Genomic DNA, 23,674 nt, shown 5'->3' on the forward strand with positions numbered 1-23,674 from the left:
CTTGGTGGCCTTTTAAATTCTTGCCTTTGACATGTTATACATACTTCCATGACTGCCCAGTTATGATACAGGATTGGCTATTGTTTTCTCTGTTCCCACGGTTTTTTAAAAAAATTATCTACACATGATTAAGGAAGGATGCAGGAAGGGTATGGTTACTGAGTGATTACCAAGTGCTTCAGGGTATATGGAAATTCAGGATTCAGAGAGCAATATGGCAAATAAGAGTTTATCAGTTTCTTCTGGAATCATAGCTGATGGAAATAGAACATGAGATCATGTCTTTGCTTTTTTAAGCATTTTGTTATACTGCACAGTATACAGTATGAAATTAGACAGTAACAAAAATGAAATCTGGGTTCTCCTGAATTCTGGCCAAATATTGCAAAACTTCCAATATTTAATTTTAGAATTAAAATTTGCACAATTTAACTCAGCTTAAATTTCATTTTTATTATGTTTCACTTGTGTTACTGATGTGCATATATGCTTTGAAGAAACACAAAAAACCATGGTATCAGTATAATAATCAAGAATATTGCAATATGTGTTTTGCTGGTTTGGGCACATAACCATAAACAAACAAACAAACAAACAAATATCTCAAATCCGGTATTACTAGCTTCTCCAATGTGGATGGCATTTGGCATAATACAATAGTGAAAAAAATGTCAGTATATATTTTAAAATTTTATTTTGCTCATTCCATGTTTTACCAGCATCTACCATCTGTATTTATTTTCTGAACTCTCCTTATAGACTACTTTTATGTGCTTTGTTCTAAGAGTAATGATCAATTTCCTGAATTTATAGGTTGCAATAAAATCCATCCGTAAGGACAAAATTAAGGATGAGCAAGATATGGTTCACATCAGACGGGAGATTGAGATTATGTCATCTCTCAGCCATCCTCATATCATCACTATATATGAAGGTTAGTGACTGGTATTATTTCATCATTTATACCATTTAAGTTTCCCATTCCCTTTAACAGCAGTTTAAATACCAGCAGATTTTTCTACAGTAAGTATTTTTCCAATATATCTATTTGGATGACATGGGTAAAGCATGTCCATGGAAGGAGTGTCAAGGTATTTATCACGGAGGCACTTCATTAAAATGTACTTGCCTTTGGAGCCTAGTTTTTCAAGGAGCCTCAGCTAAGAAACTACAACCAAATCTAGACATCACCTTGTGTACTGCTATGTTAGAGTAGCATGTGACAGCAATTATATAAGCAGGTAAGCCTGGTCCTCCTTTCTAGTACCTAGAGCTTTGACTTTCAACTAGGCATAGCATATGACCGTTTCCTCCACATTCAAGCTTGAAGAGAAAGGATTCATCTCCATTTCAGTCAGTGTATCAAAGCCATGTAACAGCCATGTCACCACCATAGAAATCATATGGAATCCAATCTTCCATCCATTGTTTTTCTCAGGTAGTTCAGTGATAAGTGTATAATCACTTCTACACTCTCCGTAAGTGTAGGAAAATCAGTAGTACTGTGACTTTGCTTCATGCCAAATGAACTTGGATGGTTCTCAGAACTGAGAATCTGTGAAGTAGAGAATTTCTGCAGACATAGGAAATATAAATGAAGGCCATAGATGAGGAAAGATTTTATTTAAAATTCTTTTAATCTGAGTCCAATTTGGATCAAGCTTTCAGCTGTTATGACAATAGTATAAACATTATCATCCAGAGTAGCTGGTTGGAGCAAACCCATATGGGCCTTTTAAATTGATCTTGGTTCTGCAGGCTTCTATTTAGCAGATGAGATTTAGAAAGTAGTCTCTTAAAATAGTATATATTAATTTTCTCCAGATGCTTTGCTAAGTCATTTTGTTTTCAGATCTCCCTAGTACTGTCCATTACTTCAGATAGAGAGCTTATTAAAATGTGTTCTTTTGGCAAGCAATTTTTTCCTAAGCTGCTGTCTATGTTATTCACACTTGTGCTCTTATAAGGAACTATAAACAAACATAAAACATTTTTTCAAGTCCAACCTTGACAACCCCACCTAATTTGTTTCCAGTTTATTTAATCTAATCCAGTAGTTCCAACTTGTGGCTTGGGCAAAGATACTGTAGGTGGTATATTTGTAACCAGCACATTCCTGATTAGATAACTCTCATGGGAATACAAAACTCTCATTAGTTTTGTCACTCTTGCAAGATTTCAGTCATTTAATTATTTATATTTTTTATTATTTAATTTTGACATCTGCTGATGTCATTTAAGCAAGCCACATACGCCATGAGGCCTACATTGGCAACACTTGGTTTACTCAGTGGTCTTAAAAGCTTTGATGATGATGTGGTCCATATAAAGGAAAGTCATAAAGAGCTGTTCTCCCAGGCCTTGGGCTATGGTGGTTGGAGCCCCCTCTGCTGAATGTTAGATGTCAGTGTGATGTTTTGGAGTATCTGTAAGGTTCACCATTTTCTTGTTTTTTCTTTTTCTTCTGTTCTAATTTGGGTTTTGTTGCTTGTTGTTTCTTATTATAGAGTTTGGTGTATTATGAGCCACCCAGAGTTGTTTGGAGTTGGGTGGCACCAATTATAATGCTCATCTGATTCCTTAGCTGCAAAGGCAGATATTGATTGTAATTATGTATCCTACCTTTGTATCCCACATTTATTCACAGACATTAAAGCAGTTATGGATAGAGACATGATCATGACTCACTTAGATTGAAGAGTAGTTTTGAGCTTTTGATTTATATTGAGCTGGTATGTTTAAACTGATTTGTGAAGTAAGATGGTTAGAGGGTATTGTAGCCAAAATAGCATGCTTGATGCTCAAAGTTTAGTCTGCCAGGCTTCCCAGAGAACCAGAATATTAATAGTACAAGAGGTCACATACTGGTTACAAGTTGTTGGAAACCATGGTTCATGGCCTTACTCTTCCAGTACAGCACCTTAATTTCAGTTTGTCAGTATAAGCAAATGCTGTGATTCATTGCAAAGACAAAATGGCATCTTTGAATGTAAAATAGAAATATGACATATCTTTTAGCTTGGTTCCACACTGGGGAAAATCTTTTAACCTTCTCGTTCATCCAGGGTGGCACAAGGAGGAGAAAATTAGCATGTCTTGGAAGTGCTTCTTTTTGTCTCATTCTCATTGATAAACTGTGGGAAGGAATTATATTATAATTTGCAATTAGGACTGCTTGTCCCAGCACCGGGACAGATCATCTTTCATTTTAGGTGTGCAGGAACAGATAATGTTGTCTTCAGACTGCCCTTAGCCCTTAGGAAGGCAACCTCCACCTGAGTTTTTGTCAGCCTTTTAAGGTAGACCAGATCAGGAAACAGACATCACATGAACTATTGGAGCTCTACTTTATTGTTATAGGATATAATACAAAATCTTGAAGGCCTGATAAGGATTCTCTCTCTCTTCCTTTACTAAAGAGAATCAAGATAGGGCAATCTTGATTTTTTTCCTTACCCTTCCTTTCTGTTTGGCTAAGCTGATATTTACGTAATGGTTGTTGATTTTTTCTTCGAGGCCACCTCTGTCCTCCTCTGAAGTTTTCTTGTTCATTTTCCTTCCTCTGCTGGCACAAGTAGGGCAATCTGGTCCACTGGCTGTGCTTCATTCTGTCTTATGCAGATGCCTCTGTTCCAATTGGCCGATGTGTGCAGTGGTGCCCCCCAGTGCCCAAGTCCCTGCTCTCTGCCTTCAATGGCCATTTGGCACTGGGTTGCTGAGCTGCCTGCCATGGAAGGCTCGACTCTTTCTTTTTCTTTGTTTGTCATTTGTTTTTAAACAGGTTCATCAGAGGACCACTCTTCCTTTCCTTTACTGGATGACCAAAAAATAATTTTTTAACAGGTTCAGCAGAGAAATGTTGAAATGCTGACCATTGCTTTGTTGTCGTTTTAACTGGGTGAAACTGGCAAGAGTTCTGCCAAGTTTCTCTTTCTGGTCCAAGTGACAGGAAGAACTGTAAAACTTGGTGGGTTTTTTACACCAGTCCTACGAAGACACACCCAGAGAAGGGAAAGCATTTGGCACTTGCTTTCCTGGGTGGAAGGAGAGAAGTAACAGGGGAATCCACCATTTGGGGGCTGTGTTAACCATAGTCTGGGAAGAAGGCCTGGCCACCACTACAGCCGAAGTGGAAGAAGGGGCTGAATCCAGAAAAGTCTGTCTTAAGCCAATTTCATTTGCAGCCAGTTTACACACAGGGGACAAGCAGTGTAGAAAACCCCAAAAAGTTCTTTTGAATTTCTCCTTAATCCAATATGGCGTTAGGAAGAGAAAGCTGGCATATTTTGGAGCCTCCATAGAAGTGTTTTCTTTTTGTCTTTTCCCCATTGAAAATTTTGGGAAGGAATTATATTTTAGAGCTTTAGTTGCTGACCTATCAATTGAATCAGTTAAAATTCATAGCCTTAATGGAAACCCCATTCCAATTGCTTGGAGTCATATTACAGGATCACATATTGAAGTATTCAAAAGGATTTTTGTTTGTTTGTTTGAAGAGATGAATATCTGGCTTTTTTTATTAAGTAAAACTTTAACAGGCCCTGGAAAGAAAGAAAGGGAGGGTTGCTGTGTCAGCCTAACAATAACAAATGGAGCAAATATTCTGTATATAGGGAGGGTTTCCAAAATTCTGTTTAATGCAAACCTGTATCTTGTTTAATGCTATTCATTAAAATAATTACATTACATAATGGCCCTTTCCAAGGCAGAATCAGGCAAACCTGAACCTATATTTCAAAAGTCTGTCTGTAGACTGAAAGATAAGTGAAAACAAAGAAACATTTGTAAAAAAGTCCATCCATAACATTTACAGTATAATGTAGCAGTATACTGCTTACACAGTGAATGTGTCTTACAGTAGCATTACATTTTGAAAATAATCTTCATCAATTCTAATGTTTAATTCTCATCTTGGGTCCTCTTCTTTAAACAAGAAATTAAACTCAGAAAATCAAAAGTTGTAAGAGGAAATATTGTCATATACAGTATATAATTGAATGGTTATTGTAAACTGCTTCAATATTTTCGATAATGAGATGGTATAGAAATAATTTAATAAATAAAAATGAATGGAATGAAATAATAAATAATTAAACGCATTACCCTTTTTCTTCTTCTGTAACGCACTATTTTCTTTAAATATATCAATGATGAATAAAGATGGGTGAGAGGAAGAAAGTAGAAAAAGTGAGGGAGAATGATGGAGAGGAAAAACTAACATCTGGTATAACCCCCCCCCCCCCATAATAAAATCTATACTGGAGTTGAAAGTTGGTTCTGAATCTGGAAAAACTGAAGACTACTGGTTAATGGATGCATTGAGTCTTTTTAGTATGAGCTGGAAGGTCTTTTATAATATCAGGATTCCAAACATGTGCTTCCTTTAAACAGAATCCATGTTTTTGCATCTTTTAACCTTGGTTGGTTAAAGGTGATTCATTTCTGCATTTATCAACTCAGCATCAAGACAAACTAGCCATTTTCACTTGTAGCCAAATCCGTTGTTGTTTAGTCGTTAAGTCGTGTCTGACTCTTCGTGACCCCATGAACCATATTGCGCCAGGCCTTCCTGTCCTTCACTGCCTCCCTGAGTTTGGTCAGTTTCATGCTCATTGCTTCAGTGATGCTATCTAACCATCTCATCCTCTGCCGTCCTCTTCTCCTTTTGCCTTCAATCTTTCCCAGCATCAGGGTCTTCTCCAAAGAGATCTCTCTTCGCATTAGGTGGCCAAAATATCTGAGCTTGAGCTTCATTATCGATCCTTCCAATGAGCAATCAGGGTTGATTTCCTTTAAGATTGACTGGTTTGACCTCCTAGCAGTCCAGGGAACTCTTAAGAGTCTTCTCCAGCACCACAGTTCAAAGGCATCAATTCTTCGGCGCTCGGCCTTTTTTATGGTCCAGCTCTCACAGCCATACATTACTACTGGAAAAACCATAGCTTTGACTATGCGGATCTTTGTCGGCAAGGTGACGTCTCTGCTTTTTAATATGCTATCTAGGCTTGCCATAGCTTTCCTCCCAAGGAGCAAGCGTCTTTTAATTTCATGGCTGCAGTCTCCGTCTGCGGTGATCTTGGAGCCCAAATAAATGAAGTCTGTTACTGCTTCCATTTCTACCCCTTCTATATGTAAAAAGGATTTCTTGTTTCAGAATTCTTTTTGGAACTTGATTAAAACGAATGTGTATCTTGTATTACCTGTAAGAAGCAGACTCACCATTCATAATCAGAAGAAATTCCATCTTCTCCGCAGGATTGTAATTGGCAGCCTTTTGACTGCAGCTGGAAAGAAAGTACTTTCAAGTAATTTTTAAGGATTGGGTGGATTAAGCTGGCTTCTCTATAAGTGTTTTGATTTTCAGGGCATAAATTTTAACTTAAAAAGAAAAGCCCTTACTTTTCTTTTAACTTTCCCCTCCCTCCCCTGAGTCCTGTATTTAATAACTAGATGAACAGAAACATCATGCTATAGACATAAAAAAGTAGAAAAATAACCCATCTGGCAATATTTTATATACTTTTAGAATTTGAAGAAAATATAATATGTAGTTCCTTAATCATTTAGAGCACAAAAGTGATATTATCTAAGGTGCTACTAGATGGATGGTTTCAAAAACAAAGTTATTTATTTATTCATTTATTTATTTATTTATCATTCATTCATTCATTCATTCATTCATTCAATAGATTCATAGCCCACCTTTTGTTGGGAATCTCAAAGTGGTATATATAGTGCACCCTCTTCTTTTTTCCCATAATAGTAACTCACCAAGTTGGGTTGGGCCACGAGAGTGGCTGGCACAAAGTGAGTGCACTTCTGTGGCTGAGAGTGACCTAGTATACGGGTCTCCCTGCTTCTAGTCCAACATCTTAATCTTGCCCTCCTTAAAATGTTCTCTATGACAAGAAGAAAAGATGGAAGACAATGTAGAAAGATTACAAATGGAAAATGATAATGTCTAAAGTACATAATATTTCCATTGGCATGGGATAACGTATTCTTAATATACAGATGATACCCCAGTTATACATATCTACATCTGGTTGGATAAGAAATGCAGTATCTGGAGGCTGTTAGGGTCGGGGGGGGAATAACAAGCTCAGACTGAACCATAGTGAGATTGTGGACTCAAAGATCAGTTGAATTTGAGAACAATCCGTCCTTAGCTCTGGAGAGTGTTGTGCTCTCCTGGACAGAGATTGAAATTTGGGAGTCCTCCTGGTTGAGCAGCAGGTGGAAGCTGTGGCCAAGAGGCTTTTTGCACATCTGTTGTGCCAATTATGGCACTTCCTGGATTAAGAGGCATGATGCATAGTCACTCATGCCCTTGTTACTTTGTAACTAAACTATTGAAGTTTGCTCTCTATATGTCTGTCCTTGAAGACCAAAATTTCAGCTGGTGGAGCATGCAGTGGCCCATGGTATGGTATGGTATAGGTATGGTATCCTTAAATTTGTCCATGGGAGACCCCTGCTATGGGAGCTGGATGCCTTCATGACCATCTGCTCCTGGCTGAGTCTGCCCATCCTATTAGAACTAGGAGAGAAGACTCATTAAGGGTCTCATCATTGAGGAATGGGATCTGCAAGGATCTCATAATCAAACAAGGAAGAACAGTATTTATGAAATGCAGTATGAAGATAATAACTTTAATAAAAACTGTTTCTAATATATGAATCTTAAATTTATATGAAAAAGGAAAAAGCCCTTTAGAAAAATAGTATGTGCTGAATTATATAGCAAGCATACTTCCTAAAATGTGGTTTGAAGACACTTAGTGCAGAATCCTTACTGAAGTTAAGAAGGTCTAGGGATAACCATTTATTTCTTTAATCAACAGGGACTCCCAGTGGCTACAGTGGGATATTGCCTAAGGTCCCTTTATATTTTAGGGCTACATATGCTTCAAAAATGATTGGGAAGAGGTGCATTGGCTCTTACATCAGTTAAGCATCTCTCTGCTTTTCATTTTTCACATGAGTATCAAAAAATATGCCAGTTCTTCAAGTCAGTTTTGCTGAAGGATGGTCTGTGCAGGTCAACCAGGTAGTCCATTGCAGATTCTGCATGTTCATGTGTGAGACCCTACTAACTGCCTCAGTGGAACTATATTAAAAGCATTTACAATCAGCTGGTTAAAGCCCAGTTTACTGCCTTAGTGGTGCCTGCCTACATAAGTTGCCTGTTAGCCAGTGAGAGCTCACTTGCCACCTTAGCCCTGCCTCTCTGCATACTCTGACAACTGGTTCATGAAAATGGGTTAGTGGTTGAAAACTAGTTTGTTGAAGCATAAAAGTGATCATTCAAGTAATATTGTGAGCATCAATATTCAGAAAACTGACAATAGTGAATAGTTTTGAGTGCAGTTACCAATGGTGAGTCTGTATGTTCTATGCTAAATAGAACTGTGATCTCAAACATGCTAACCTCCCTCTCAGAAATGTAGGAGATAGGATGCTATATATTTAAAAATGGGATTTAATTGTGCTGGTGATGCTTTTACCTCAACCCCTTACTACTCAGAGGTTTCTATTGAAAAACATTATTGATCATCAAATTTTTGAGCTGTTATTTTGGAATAAGGTACATAAAATAAATCAGGTGACAAATATATGATTTTGGATTGGGGGGTTAGTTTAAAAGCCTTTAAAATGGAGTGGATGGGAAAGCATATACCAATTCAACCATAAGTGCTAGCTTGTTCACCAAAAAACTCCCATGTCCTTAACAGAAAATGCAAGGAAGAGAGTATTTAAGAGAGTTTAATTTTCCACATTTTCTGAATATTTATTTAGTGGCCATAATTGCAGAAATTTTGAGAAAACTTTGGCTTTAAGGAGTCATTCTTTAATGTGAATCTTAAAGCAGCTGCACCCTTTTATTAGGTTCCCTGAGGAAACCCAGCAGACTGCTTTAATGAATAGCAAAGAGGTGCTGAGCTAACAAGAAGTCCAAAGCACTACTTCTAAATAATTTCTAAGCGCTCAGGTCTCTGATAGATGCTGTTCAAATTTGCGATGGAAAATGATGAAAAATAAATTAATTGAATGCATGAAATCCATGGGACATGTTTCCCATGAGATATAAATAATTTAACTGTTAAAAAAGTTGCTTTGTGAACAGAGTGTATAGATTACATCCACACATAAAATACTGTGCATGTTAATTTATTCGAGAATATATGTAGAATTTTATTCCCAGTACTTCATTCTGGATTTAAAAAAAATAGAACACTCAGTTTCCTCCTGAAGGCTTGCTTCTTAAATGATTTCAGTGTCTGTTTGTTGATATTCTTAATAAAATTATATCTTCATTAAATAAAACAGGAAAAATCCTAGAAATGGGGTGAGACTGACCTCTGTGAACTCTGTGAATGTGGAATGTCAGCCATTTAGTTTAGTTACTTAAACAATAGTATCTAACAATTAACTAATTCAGTTCAACTTTTGACACTCCTGTTTCCATTGTTTATACATAGTAACACCCAAGATTATAATATATATATATATTAAAAACCAGTGATTGAGAATGAATTAATCTAATCTCCAAAATCACACACTCCACAGTACTTGACATCCTTGCAATCAGTATAATTTAACACCTAAAGCTGCTTATTCAAAGAAATCCAGGCTATCAAGGTTATACAAAATTGGCAATTTGCCATGTCTTCTAAAGATAGCATAATTTATATTATACACTGTGAGCCAGAGGGGTCCAGTGCTGAGTTTCTCAAAGCTGGGCCCCATTCACACATTTGTTCATTTCCCTAACCTTAGGAATTTTCGTAACCTTCTGGTAGGTAGAAAAAGCATCTTGTCTAATGTCCAGATATATTTTATGGAAGTTTGTCATGATGGCAAAATAATTTGCCTGAAAATCTGAAAACTTGTTATCGTACATTGGGAAAAGAAATACTGTGTATATTGCCCTTGAGCTCCTGGAGGAAAAGCTGCATATAAAGCTAGGGAATAAATAATAAATATTACAATAATTTGTTTTGAGAAACACTGTTGTAGAAGAGTAGGCAAGCATTTTTTTTAGAAGTCATGCTGTAAGAGTGACTATCTTTTGCTGAAAGAGCTAACCCACTGTGGTATGCCCATGAATAACAAACTAGCTGATCTTCCCCCATTTGATTCTCATCTTTCTTAATATATATTGCACTATTATGAGATCTTATCAAAAGTAGCATAAGGGCCTCAAGAAAGAAGTAAAAATTATATCAGTCATGATTCGATGAAACATCTGATTGTTATATTCAGAAAAAAGGCTCATAAATGTTTAATTGTTAAATATAATTATAGTTGTTAACTATGGGACCTTGATTATGGAAAAAGTACACTTGTGAAACGTTTAACTTCTTTAAAAGATACAGGAATATGCCTTTGTACAGGTTTGGAATTGATAGGAATCTAAGCCTTACTATTTTTTTTAGGACTTTGGCCATGAACAAAACTAATCAACAAAATATTTCCAAGTGTTAATTTTTTTTGGAGGGGGTTATTGTTGTTATACTCAGTATTCTGTGTCAAGTCAAGTCAATTCCTGATCTCACAAAGAAACAATGGAAAACTCTGGTCACAAGTGAACCCTAGAATAACAACACTGCTGCTCAAATATCCCCAAATTCAATAGAATAGAATTAAATCTTCACACACAACAGTTTTAAAAGCTTCCAGTAAACTGACAGAAGATACTGGTGCAAAAAAATAACGATTTCGGCTTAATAAGTAGCCCTACTGATAAATGCTTTATAATATTATGCTTAACATTAGATGATGATGATGATGATGACGATGATGATGATGAGTTGGATGGTATGTAACTAAATGGAGATTTGGGGGACACACATTTGTACCTATTAAATTGTGTAAAGCCTAGTTTGATAAAATTTAAAATATTTATGTAATAATAATTTAATAATTAAATTTAAATTTAATAATTTAAAGCAGTGTTCTAGAGCATTGGTAAAGTAATATTTTAGCAGTGTTAACCATATTGGACTGAACAGATAAATTGTAAAAGATTTTAGATAATATTTTTCCAATTATTTAAATGTATGTTAGAAAAAAAATACTTTTTTTACTTGACTGATTTTTAGTTTTTGGTCAGTGAAAATGTTATACCGGCATATATCTCTGAAATTAAGTTTACTTGCAGTTCTGAGTTGACTGACCTTTTAATATAGGAGCACTTTGTATCATTGCAAAGGTACTTCTGACTATTGCTATAAGGGGGTAATAAAAACACCCCTTTATGGAAAGACACCAGATGGAAGGAATGTCAACACACTGGAACTAATTTAGGAGATTGTTCTGATACAGAGCAAAGGCATGAGGAGAATTCAGATGTTCCAGTGTGAGGCGATTGACTGCCTCTCTTAAAATAACAAACTAAAATTCTTATCCTGAGGTTACATGTAAACAAAAAGCAATCAACTCTCAAGGTAGATGTCTGTTTTAAAAAAATTAAGCATCTGCAGTTTTCAGTCAAACTTTAGGATCCCAAAATATAGAAATAAAATCCCATCTTAGTTATAAAGTAACAGTTATAAAAGATCTAACAAGCATGTAAGTATTAAGCAAAGTGGTCCATAGCTGTTCAAATGCAGTTTTGTTAGGGTACGTCACTGTGCATATACCAATATACCATTTTCACTTTAAAAAGAAGTTGGCTTAATAATGAAGTCTCAGTTTTCTTTTTAATGACCAAGTATGTTTTAAGGAGGAATATGATGCCTCACTGGATGCAAAGAATTCCAAAACTCTGAATAGGCAGATGTAGAGGGAAGTCTTTGTGCTAACAAGGTTTTCTGCAAAGTTTAGAGCTCTAAATAGAAGCTGAGCTCATCATTTCAGATTTTCTAAATATAGTTAGACAGATTACATTCAGGAGTTATTATGAATAGTAGAATAATGGGCTGAGAAACACTGGGTTACAAAATGTACTTCAACTCAGACATATTTTTGGTAATGAGAATTAAATTCTTTCCCAGTTTTACATTCCTTATGTTTTAGTAAAATCCAAAGTCAAAATATGCGTTTTCAATTAGCTGTTCAGGAACAAGGAATTAAAAAATAACACAGAGACACAGAGACCAGAATAAACAAATTCCTTCTTAGAGTCTAAGGATGGAAGTAAATATATTCAATATTTGAACATAAACACTTTATACTAACTGCATAAAGACCTTTCAGAACGGTTTACAGAACTGGAAAAAGCATACATACACATCCTATTAAAGTATTATATCACGCGTTGAGCTTTACCTGCAGTATTTCCCCCCACATGACTTCTGTAGCAATGAAATGAAATTTAGTTTGCTGCAAAAATAGCAGTTAAATAATATCTGAACATGTAAATAAATATTTACAGGCAATATTTATTCGGCCTGTACATTCTTCCAGTGCTGCATCAAGAAAAGCCAAGTTCTATTTTAGAGTAAAATATTTACTTACATGACAAGATTCTTATTTAAAGAACATTCTTTTTGGAAAGGATTTGGGTGGAAGGGGGCAGGTGAAGATAGAAAACAATTTGAGCATAGAAACAAGATGATTAACATGGTCAGGATTTGTCAAGGCTGAGATGTAGGCAGCTGTTAGAGAATAACCAGGAATCAAAGAATACCACATAATCAGGAAATCCATTGTTTCTCAAACAGAATCCCATCCCAAATAGGATCCCCCTTATAGGCTTTCCAGGCTAGGGGCCCTGTAGAAATCTTAGGTGGATAGGACCAGTTTAGGGGCTGAGAATACTTCAGTGCCTAGGGTGAGGTTCTGGTGGCTTGCTACAAAGGCAGCTGTAGACAGAACTGAAATGTAGCCATAGTAAATGGAGATTCTTGGTTGGCCATTCTTATTATATTATATACCTTCCTATTCAAACTCTGTTGCTTATGTATTCTTTCTTATATCAGGAAAATAATCCTATAAAGGAGATTTTTGTTTGACCTTACAAAATCCTATAAAAAAGGGATAAATGAATCCCTTCTGGTGAGGAGATTCCTAACATCTATTTTGAATAATCTGCTATGCATCATAGTCACTGATTCATATCTATACCTATCTATATCTATCTATATCTCTCTATCTATCTGCAAGCAGACATTCCTCATTAAATTTGTCTCTATGAACTAAGTGGTGGTAGCAACAGCACAGAATTTATATAGAAGCTGTCCCAGATTTAGAATAATCTGCATTATGATGATATATTATAAATCAAATGCAGGGAAAAACAAAACAAAACAGAGCCAAACATTCCAAATAGTTATACCAAATTTGGTTATAGTATAACTAACACTATATGAAGCTTAAAGTTTAGGTTTTAATAGGGAAGAATATATATTTACTTAATTTTTATTTGTAATAAATAATATTACAGCTAAATAAGTTTGTATTTAGCAGTGTTATAAAATATGATGTTACAAGAAGATCACTACAACTTAATATCTCAGAAATGTAATGGTATCAATGTTTACATGATGGAAGTGTTTCTCTAAAAGACTTGTGTGGACCTATCTAGAGAGTTTCTCCAGGTTCACTTATGAACAATTACCATTTGATAATTTTATTGTACCAAGACCTGGAAAAGGATCTACCAGAAATCTTGGAAAGCTGTTGTCAGTCAAGATTGACAGAATTTGAATGTTGTCTTAATAAGTACAGGACAGTTCTGCACACACATCAAAGGAGTATGATAGCCATTCTTCAGTCTTGCTCATTTAGCAGTTGATATGCAAGATATGCTTCCTATGATTCTGGAGGTAGCAGAAAGACTTTCTAAGATTTATAGCCACTGATAGCCCAATTTTTCATCAATTTATCCAGATCTTTTAAAATAACCTATACGGCCATCACTACATCCGACAGTGAAAGCTCCACAATATACTGGTGTGGGCTTTCATGGCTGGTATCTGTTGGGCAGCATTGAGCTTCAGCGTTGAGTTCATTTCCTGACGTTTCACTGGCAGCTGTGGCTCGGCATCTTCAGAGGCAAGGTGGTGCGTAGTGCGCAACCCAAAAGCTGTACAGTTTAACTATTTACAGTGTAAAGATTTCATTGGCCCTGAATATCCACACATTTAATTTGAATAGGCGCCCTTAAGTTCTAATATTGTGTGAGAGAAAGGAAATCTCTCTCTTCCACGTTCTCCATAACAGGCAAGAATGTACTGTACATCCTTATTTGCTTTCATTCCAAGCAAAAAAGGCTCTACATGCTATGGTCATTCCTTGTAGATGGGCTGTTCTAGCCCCTAATCATTTTAGTTGTCCGTTTGTGCATCTTTTCTAGCTCTATAATACTCATTTTCAGATGTGGCAACCAGAACCAAATAAGGAAGGAAGGAGGGAGAGAAGGAAGGAAGGAGGCAGACTAGTACATTGTTCATACCTAAAAAAAATAGGAGGGGGGAGAGCTGACAGAATCTTGTCAATTTTTCCCCTGCTCATTTTCCTTGACAGAGTAGACAGATACTTCTCCATAGTGAAAAGCTAGGTCTTGAAGACAGGCAAGCAAGCAGAGTATGTAAAGCACTACAGCATGCTATTATTTGCAGCCTCCTATGATAGTCAGATGTGTGTTCAGCTGGGCACACTGGATATTGCGCTTCCTTTATGAAAAATTGCTCTAATTATTTTTGTATAAGTGACTTACAGTTTATCCACAGCATACATTATTTTACATTTTACCTGTTCACTCCTCTTCAAAAAGCATCAACCAACTGTGTAGGTTTCGTATTACATGCCAGTGCTTGTAGTAATCCATTCTTCTCGACTATGACAGCATGACCGAGAAAAGACCGTAGTCTCAGTTTCCACCTGACCTCATTGGTGCTCCAAGTGGGAAATTCATATTTTTTACTAGACAAGGAAGGAAATGTATTAAATATTATATTGATAGTTTACTGTATTCCTGAAGAAAATTCTGCAGCCCATATAAATTACTTAATTGCTAGCCTGCGGTGATCAAAATTATTTATTAAACATCTTCCCTCCATTCACAATATGTCTCTTGTTTTGCTTGTTCTTTCCTAATTTAAAAACAGGTCTTCAAATAAAATGTCTATTTCTATTTATGAAAGTGGGAGAAAAACTAAATGCAGCTGCAATTATTTTTGTATGAGGTTAGTAGAAGAACCTAGGGAAGCATTATGGAAGAATGATTTTTAAAATTTGTATTTGCATTTCAAAGCTATCTATACCTCCTTGATTAATATGCAGATTGGAATAGGTTTTTCACTGTTCTAAATCCTGCAATTCAATTTATGGCTCAAAATGTATCACAGTGTTTATAAGGTATCTATTCTATGACAAAATTTCACTTGAAATGAAATACTTCTTTTGATAGGAGATATGCTTAGAGTTGCATTATCTTGTGAAAAAAATCAAGGTATTTAAATTTTAAAGATGCGCTTAATTCTGCAACTAAAGTGCAAATATAAATTAAGAAAGAAAGAACATGTATGGAACTGCATTTGACTTGAAAATGAATGATTTGCGCATCTCTACATTGGAAGATGTTAGCTCTGATTGCATATAAGTTTTTGTGAGTATTTTGTATTTAATTCATCAATATAATGAAATAAAAGTGTTTGGTTTTATTTTATCTCAGTATTTGAGAACAAAGATAAAATAGTGATCATCATGGAATATGCAAGTAAAGGGGAATTGTATGATTACATCAGTGAGAGGCGAAGGCTAAATGAAAGGGAGACAAGACACTTCTTCCGGCAAATTGTTTTGGCAGTTCATTATTGTCATAAGGTGAGTAAAAAATATTTGGAGGGTATGTGGTGATAATGTGTGTACTTCCTTTTGTACCCAATGGATTTCAGACTATGAAGTGAAATTATGCCAGAGCAACTAAAACTAGGTTTCAGTTCAGTGTAGGGCTCTCTCTCAGATATGATGGCTTCTGGAAAAATAGCAACTCCATCTTGTTAAGATTCAATTTCAGTCTGTTTTGTTCCATCCAATCCCTAACTGTTTCCACTGCTTTTCCTGTCCATTACAACGATACCTCACCCTGAACTAACCAATACCAGTAGTCCTTGCTTACCAATCACTGAAAAAGGAGATTTACAACTGGTCCTCAAACTTGCGGCCCTAGCAACCTCCCCACAATCACATGATTGCCATTTTCAACCTCCACAGCCAGCTTCCGACAAGCAAAGTGAATGGGAAAGCCAGCAGGAAGTTGCAAGTTGTGGTCATGTGATGCTACACTTAATGACTGCAGGTGGTTTGCTTCATGACTGCAGCCGGAACTGCAGTTGTAAGTTGTAAGTTGGATGCAGTCAGGTGATTTTCACTTATAACCGTGTCGCTTAGCGATGGAGTTGCCAGTCCCAGTTGAAGTCGGTAAGTGAAGACTACCTGTAACTTCACACAGTGATTTCATATAAATGTTAAACAACTTTGGGGAAAGAACCAAGCTTTGTGACCATCTATAGAGAATTGACTAAGAGTTTGATTGCTCATTCCCCCCCACCCCCCAATTACCACTAACTGGAAATGCCCACTTAAGTTGCTCCCAACCCCTGCAAAACAGTGCCCCCTTCCAACTGGTACTGGAAGTCCAAAAGAATACCATGGCCAATGGTATCAAATACAGCTGAGAGATCCAGTAGAACTGTACTCTTCTTATTCAGGTCTTAATGGAGATCTTCCATAGGAGTGACCAATGCAGTTCCAATCCCATGTCTAGGTCTGAAGCCCAACTGAAAGGAACCTGGATTATTTTCAGGATTCTTTCTAGCTTCAGTCCAAGAAGGGAATATTGGAGACTGTGCAGAATTTATCTAACATGGTTAGATTGAGAAGTGGCCTCTTCAGCAGGGGATGTACCACAATCTTCAAGACAGGAAGCACAGCTCCTCTCAAGTTCAAATGCATACACTCTATCTAGCTTCCTGAAGGAGCTTAATGCACCCTGGGTCCCACCCACAGAGCTCATGTTGCCAAGAACCCTGCCCACAACTTCAGAGTTGACAAGATCAAAAGAATCCCTGCAAGTTATTCTTACATAATAGTGACATGTTAAGAGAATCCTGTTTCCAGGCTGGTTATACTGTTACCAAGTGTTTCCAAGAGGATTAATTTATGCAGAAGGAAATATAATATATACAAGGTATGGTCATCTTTCATTCTGAAATGAGAATATGTGCTTTCCCTAATTTTTCAGTGATCCTTACATATCAAACCAACTTTGGCTTTTTAAAAATGCCTCATAAAATAGAAAAAGCATTTTGAAGGGGAAAAGCGGATGTTTTTCCACTTAAAACACAGACTATGGTTTTTAGTGTTATAATTTTAATGTTAATGAATTTTAAGTTATTAGAGTTCAGCTCATGTTTAAGCACCTTTGAGGGATATAAGTCATCATGCCTAAGGGCTGTTTTCTAGTGCCTGGGAAGAATATATTCCTTTTACATAGTGAGGGACAGATTGGGGTTGGAATTAAGTTCCGAAGAGTTCCCCTGCTGTTTTACAGGCTTTGTGGGAGGACAGATTCCAGTCATTCTTCTCCTAACCACATAGCAAGCGACTAATACATCTCCTGTCACTAGTTACTAGTGTTATGACTGAAGTGTAAATGCAAAGACCACCCTGATGGTTTGCTTCTTTAATCCAGCCAATATTAAACCCCCCTCACAGAATCTCCTTTCTATTCATCTGCATGTTTTCTTTATTTCTTGTTTCAGAATGGTGTCGTTCACAGGGATCTAAAACTGGAAAATATTCTTCTTGATGACAGTTGTAACATCAAGGTAAGGATCCTTCCTATTCTCTGTATATTGCCTTAAACATTTTTATCAAAGTTCCTACTGTTAAACCTATGCAGTGTCTGTCTAAAGAATATAGAGATGTGATGATTTAAAAACGAGTTAGACTTTTATTTTATTTAATTTTTATTTAAAGCTAAAGAAATAGTTTTTCCCCCTTTAAAAAAAAAAAAGGAATAACAGCAATCAACACAAGGATCAGGAGAACCTCTTCACAAGATAATGTATTTTACAGATGGTATTTTTGCTGGTTGCTGGAACTATGCACAAGTTCTTGGCTTACAAGTTTCAAGTGCTTATTTCAGAGCCCTCTGAACATTCCTTTGATTGCATCTGAAAAATAAGCAAATCCACTTTCAAAATAAACTCAAGCGGAGCACATGTCCTTCATTAGGAAACGGCCTTAGAACTCTAGGCACAATGATAGCTTTCAGATTAGTTTTTGGTGATGTCATAACTATGTCAAAAATCCTTAGTAAAAGCATGGGAATGACCTTTTCATTCTTCCTGGAAAAATGGGATAGCTAAGATACAAGCTACGTGATGCTTTTCTGGGAAACTAATGCTGCTTCCAAAATTCACATTCCATTATTTAAAATCCCAAGTATGCCTAATTATATAATAAAGGTTTTTCTTATATTGGATCATGCTATACTTTAGGGTTCCCTACAGTATAGCATGAAAGCACCCTGCAACCAGGCTGACAAAAACCAGATCCCAGTCTGGTCAATAACTAGAATTGGAATACCATCTGAGAACCCCATTAGTGCTACTTTGAATGTAAACAAATCGATTTTTCCTCATGTATATGTAATACTTAATGGGTGGCATTGGTCCATATTTATGAAACACTCTTAGTAATGACTCTTTCCATACAACAAGGGTTCTAGTGGTTCCTGAAAGACCAAGAAATTTGTTATTACATATATATCACACATTGATTTTCTAAGTATTTACAACTTGAAGTTAGAGATAGATGTCTGGGGAAACTGACATACTTCTGCATTGCAAAGCTGCCATTTGGGATGTCAGATTTGGGTGCATTTATTCTTTTGCATAGGGATTGATCCAATGTAAAGTGTGCAGGAGAAGAACAGAAGCTGCACCTGATAAAGTGAGCTGTAGTTCATGGAAGCTTATGTCTTTCAATAAAATTTTGTAGTTTGAAAAGGTGCTACTAGTCTCCATCTGATCCAGTATAAAGTGTATATGGATACTGATTGCATATATTGTATTGAACTATAAGTAATGGTATGGCTCTTCCCATGAAATTCCCTTGACGTTCTGGGTGATATTAGTGTTGCCCAGTTAGTTTATTTTATTTATTTATTAGATTTATCTATCTGGCAGAAGTAGCATTGGAATCCGCCTTAGGACATGGGTGTCCTCAGGAGAGTGGGTGGGCAAATTATGAAATGTGCCTGATGTCATCATCTGAATGTGGCAACCTATGTGGTTGCATCAGAATTTGGAACTCAAGCACAAAATGGTGGCCTTTGCATGATTATATTACTACACACACCAACATTTTGGCATCTTTGTAGTTTGACACAGAGAGCACTGCCTAGAATTTGATTTTTGTACTTGTGTTAGCATGAACAAAGCATAGCACAATGAAGCAATGTATTATACAGATTCCATTCTTCATGAAACAGCTGAACTCGAATTCATTTAAAGCTCTAACATTTTTGTAAGTTAAAGAAAGACCAGTGTTTCCTATCTTCAATACATGAAGGCCTCTGTCACATCTAACTACTGCTTCAGGGTCACTGTAATTCTCACTGTCTCATCTCTCCTTTTATATTTCTTCCCATCTCTCTGATTCTTTGCTCCCCCCAGACAGCTCTATGTATATATATAAAACATTTCTTTTTCAGAATTATACTCCATGAATCTGGCAAAATGGACTGGGATCCCACAGAAATGTATATAATATACATTTATATATATTTTAAGATACTTAGGAGTTCATTGTTTTTTTCTGCAAAATACTATCATGGCTACCCCTTTGGGGGGAAAAATCATACAACATACAAAATCTTATTAAAGTGTAATTTTAACATAATATAAGCAGGTGCTCTTTTTAAGTCATGGTAATATAGCTGATAATGCTATGCTAAAGTAAAACTTCCAACCTTGACAATGTGCTCAGTGTTTGTTTTTTGCACTATTGCCTAGATTTTTTCCCCCTTGATGTTTGGAGTGAGGTTTGTATTTTGCTACATAAACCATGATTCCCCAAAATAATTTGGCCAAAACCAGGACCCTTCTGGCAACAATCTTTCTAGCCTAATTATGGGAATTGGATTTAGCCCTCTTCCAAGATACCCTTTGTGGGATCTGACCTTGCTTATTGCTTCCCTGCAAGAAATTCAGGATGGGAATTATCATCCTTCTGCTTCTGTCTCTTTTTCTATTGCAGTTTATAAGATGTGGGAACATTTGAGGGATCTTAGCATTGAAACATTGAACTTGTTTTCCTGTTTTTCTCTGTCTCTCTCCACCCCAGTCTGAAAGTGGGCAAATGTTTGCTAGGCAAGGAGTCACCTGCTGTTATATCAGGTGATGTGGCATCTCCCTTGTAGCCTCTTCGCTTACCCCTTCCCATTATATCCCATTATGTCTTTTTCCTAACATGAACTTCAAGAGGAAAGAATGAAATTTTGCATAGCTTCTTCCTAATGGCCCAAATATCTGAACTAGGTATGTGAAATAACTAGTCAGCCATAAACTCTTTCCCAGTGAAAGAGAAAGCAAGTATGGACAGGTTTTTGGGTAGCTAAAAAAAGAGTTCAAAGGCCAGTTCAGGTTAAATCTTGCTAATTAAACTAAAGCTGCAAAAATCCAGACAACCCCTAGAAGATGGCAAAAAATTACAGACTTTAATTATTTGCTGCCAAATAATAATAATAATAATAATAATAATAATAATAATAATAATAGGAGGCAGCTTTACTTGGAACAGCTTATATCCTGTGACAATACCTTTGACACTATCAAACAACAACATCTGCCTATCCCAGGTCCTTGGGAAGGATTCGTTAGGTGGATAAAAATGCCAAATCCAGTCTGGCTGACTGTGCCACCAACCGTAATAATAATTTATTAAACTTGTATGCAGCCTGACTCCCAATGACTCTATACAGCTCACAACAATCAAACAAAGAAATTACAATAAAATCAATAAAAGATAAAAGGTGGCAAGCATGACAGACCAGATGGAATGAAGCAAGGGGTCTCCCTCTCCCTTGGAAAGAGCCTGGATGAAGAGCCAGGTCTTCATGGCTCTTCTGAACAGCAGAGTGGGGGCCATCTGGCTCTTGGGGAGAGGCTCATTCCAGAGGGCAGGCACTGCTACAGAGAAGGCAGAGTACCCTACCTTTTGCAGTTCAGTCATTAGGGTAATGTTAATAAAGTACTACTGTACCAACTTAAACATATTACATGAAATTTATTATCAAAAAGATTCAATTCAGTATAGTTTCATATATTCTTACTTTGAATTGTAGCTTTCAACTCAGGTAATAGTTTTCATTTATGGAACAATATTTCATTATATGTTTCCTGGTTTTTTGCTTTAATTTCTTATTTAATTTTAGTGTAAGTGGTGAGTACTGAAAAACGATCTCAAATTCTGTTCCAATTACTATATAATTTCTTTTCAATAAACACAATAGGAAGCTGTATGTAACTTTGCTTCTGCTATATATGAATTAATATGTTTATACTTACCTGAATACTGAACGTGCTACTTCAAGGGAGCAGGAAATAATAGTCTTGGGAATGGGTACATGTAGGAACAAGTGTCCTTAGGGCTGTATTAATGAACTTTGTGAGAAGTTAGAATTGAACAGTGCTTACTCGCATCATAGTTAACTATGCTAGTAATTGAAGTTTTTCAGATGGAACTATGTTACCATACCAGCATTGAGATTGTAGGATTAGAACTTGTTTTTGCTTTTTTGTTATTTTGCTTTCTTCATTAATTACATGGACAGGAAACACATCTGGGATTATAAATCATTGATGTGTACAGTTGAGTAAATCTGGAAAATTTCATGTCTGTATTAGTAAATGTATATTTCTAGAAGACTAAGAATAGAATTGTTTTGCATTTCTAATTCTATTAATTTAAATAGATGGAAGTAATTTTTCATCCAATAATTTTCAAAATGGTGTATATTAGAAATTTTCAAATGGGTGTAACCTGTCAATTTAACTTGCTAGACTGATATTTTTTGCTTTCAATGCTATTATTATTATATCATTAATATTAAAGTTGTGTTGTGGCATGAATAGAATACCATCACTTTCTTGAACATTTCTACCTCTTCCTTATTTAAATTGGACAGACAGGCTTCTGCACCTATAATTGAAAAATAATGACAGATATTGGAAAATGGTACATGGATACAGATAAATAAAACAATCTGAAAAGAATTCAGTAGAGTTGATGATACACTAGGGCTAGGGGTCAAGCAAACAACGATATGCATAAGACAAAAAGGGAGTAAGAAATAGTAAATCAAAGAAATTAGAGGCATAAGAAATGAAAAGAAACTATAGCTACATTTTATACCAATACCATTCAGTAGATGTCTCCATAACGTTCTCTCCCTGCAAGCCAACTTTGCTTCCACTATGTTCATACGTGGCTTCATATGCTGCCTTTTGTGCTTTGAAATTCTCACCTCTTTCTGAGATTTCATCAACTTCATCCAACCATGACTTTCTGAGTCTTCTCTGTCCTCTTAACCCGTTCACCTTTCCTTCATATACTTATTTTGTGTTTCCATCCTCATTCATTTTTCCAGTATGACCAACCATGTCAACATACTTATTTCGTACTGGTGACTTACTCAATCTACATTCATTCAGCCCCCAATCATTCTAGACCCTCTCTTATTTTACCATTCACACTTGCACTCAATTTACTTTTATGTTGTTCCTGACATAGCCAGCTCTCACTTCCATGTAACAAAGAGAGCAGTAGTTTTCTACTATCTTAACATTTCTCCATCCATTTCCCCATCTTTATAAAACTGGAAGTACACAAATTCATCTGCTAGCACTAGTTTTTTTTGCCATTGATCTATAACTTGCAATTATTCACTCAGTTTTCCCTGTCAAACCCAACTACCTTGATCTTTGATACATTCATTTCAGATCCATACATCTCATTGCATTATGCACTCTAAGATTCACTGTACATCATTCAGGTTCTAAGCCTTCATCTGCATACAAAAGTACATGAACATTCATATCCCCAGCTAATACTACTCCACCATCATCACAAACATTCCTAATATTATATTAAACAACCAAAGGGCCATAATACATCTTTGTTTTATTCCCTGTTCTGTGTTGAATCCATTCACTAAACATTCTGTTTATTTTCATGCATGCTTTATTTTCATCTTATCCTGCTCTTACCACATTCAGCATCAGTCTTCAACTCTAACTTGTATGAAATATTCCATAATCCAAGCCTATTCACTTTATTATGTGGCTTTTCTAAATCAGATGTATAATAAACTTTCCTTCCCACATCCATACATTTCTCAAGAGCAAAAATCTGATCTGCACATCCTCTGCCCAACATACAGCCAAATGTTGCTTTTGTACCCTTTCAGTTGCAAAGCACCTTTCAAGACAACAAACTAATGTCCCTTTCATTTTTGGATTCATTTTTGCTACTGTTCCATTTATATAGTGGAACAATATTAGTATTTTTCCAATTGTCAGGCACAAATGCAGCCCTATTTTGACATTTCTATATGTATACATCTACACCTGTAGTCTTACATTTTTCACAGTGTTTAGGGCTTGCTTTTTATAAGTTGTTTTCTTAATAGCATTTGTTTCAGTTCTCCTTGCTG

The 23,674-nt window shown here is 36.1% G+C and overlaps 1 protein-coding gene across 2 annotated transcripts in view; it reads left to right on the forward strand.

The window, feature by feature from the left end:
* Window positions 1-23,674, forward strand: part of NUAK1 (NUAK family kinase 1) — a 56,795-nt gene that overhangs the window by 23,027 nt on the left and 10,094 nt on the right. For both annotated transcript variants that reach the window (XM_007430381.4, XM_088141095.1), the window contains exons 2-4: window positions 814-934; window positions 15,623-15,774; window positions 17,715-17,780. In XM_007430381.4, the coding sequence (XP_007430443.2) occupies window positions 814-934; window positions 15,623-15,774; window positions 17,715-17,780 (339 nt within the window). The remainder of the gene's footprint in view (window positions 1-813; window positions 935-15,622; window positions 15,775-17,714; window positions 17,781-23,674) is intronic.

The sequence above is a fragment of the Python bivittatus genome, unplaced genomic scaffold (genome assembly GCF_059951505.1).
Source record: "Python bivittatus isolate LINGU-HERP-01145 unplaced genomic scaffold, Pbiv_v1 ctg000330_np1212, whole genome shotgun sequence".
Taxonomy (NCBI): domain Eukaryota; kingdom Metazoa; phylum Chordata; class Lepidosauria; order Squamata; family Pythonidae; genus Python; species Python bivittatus.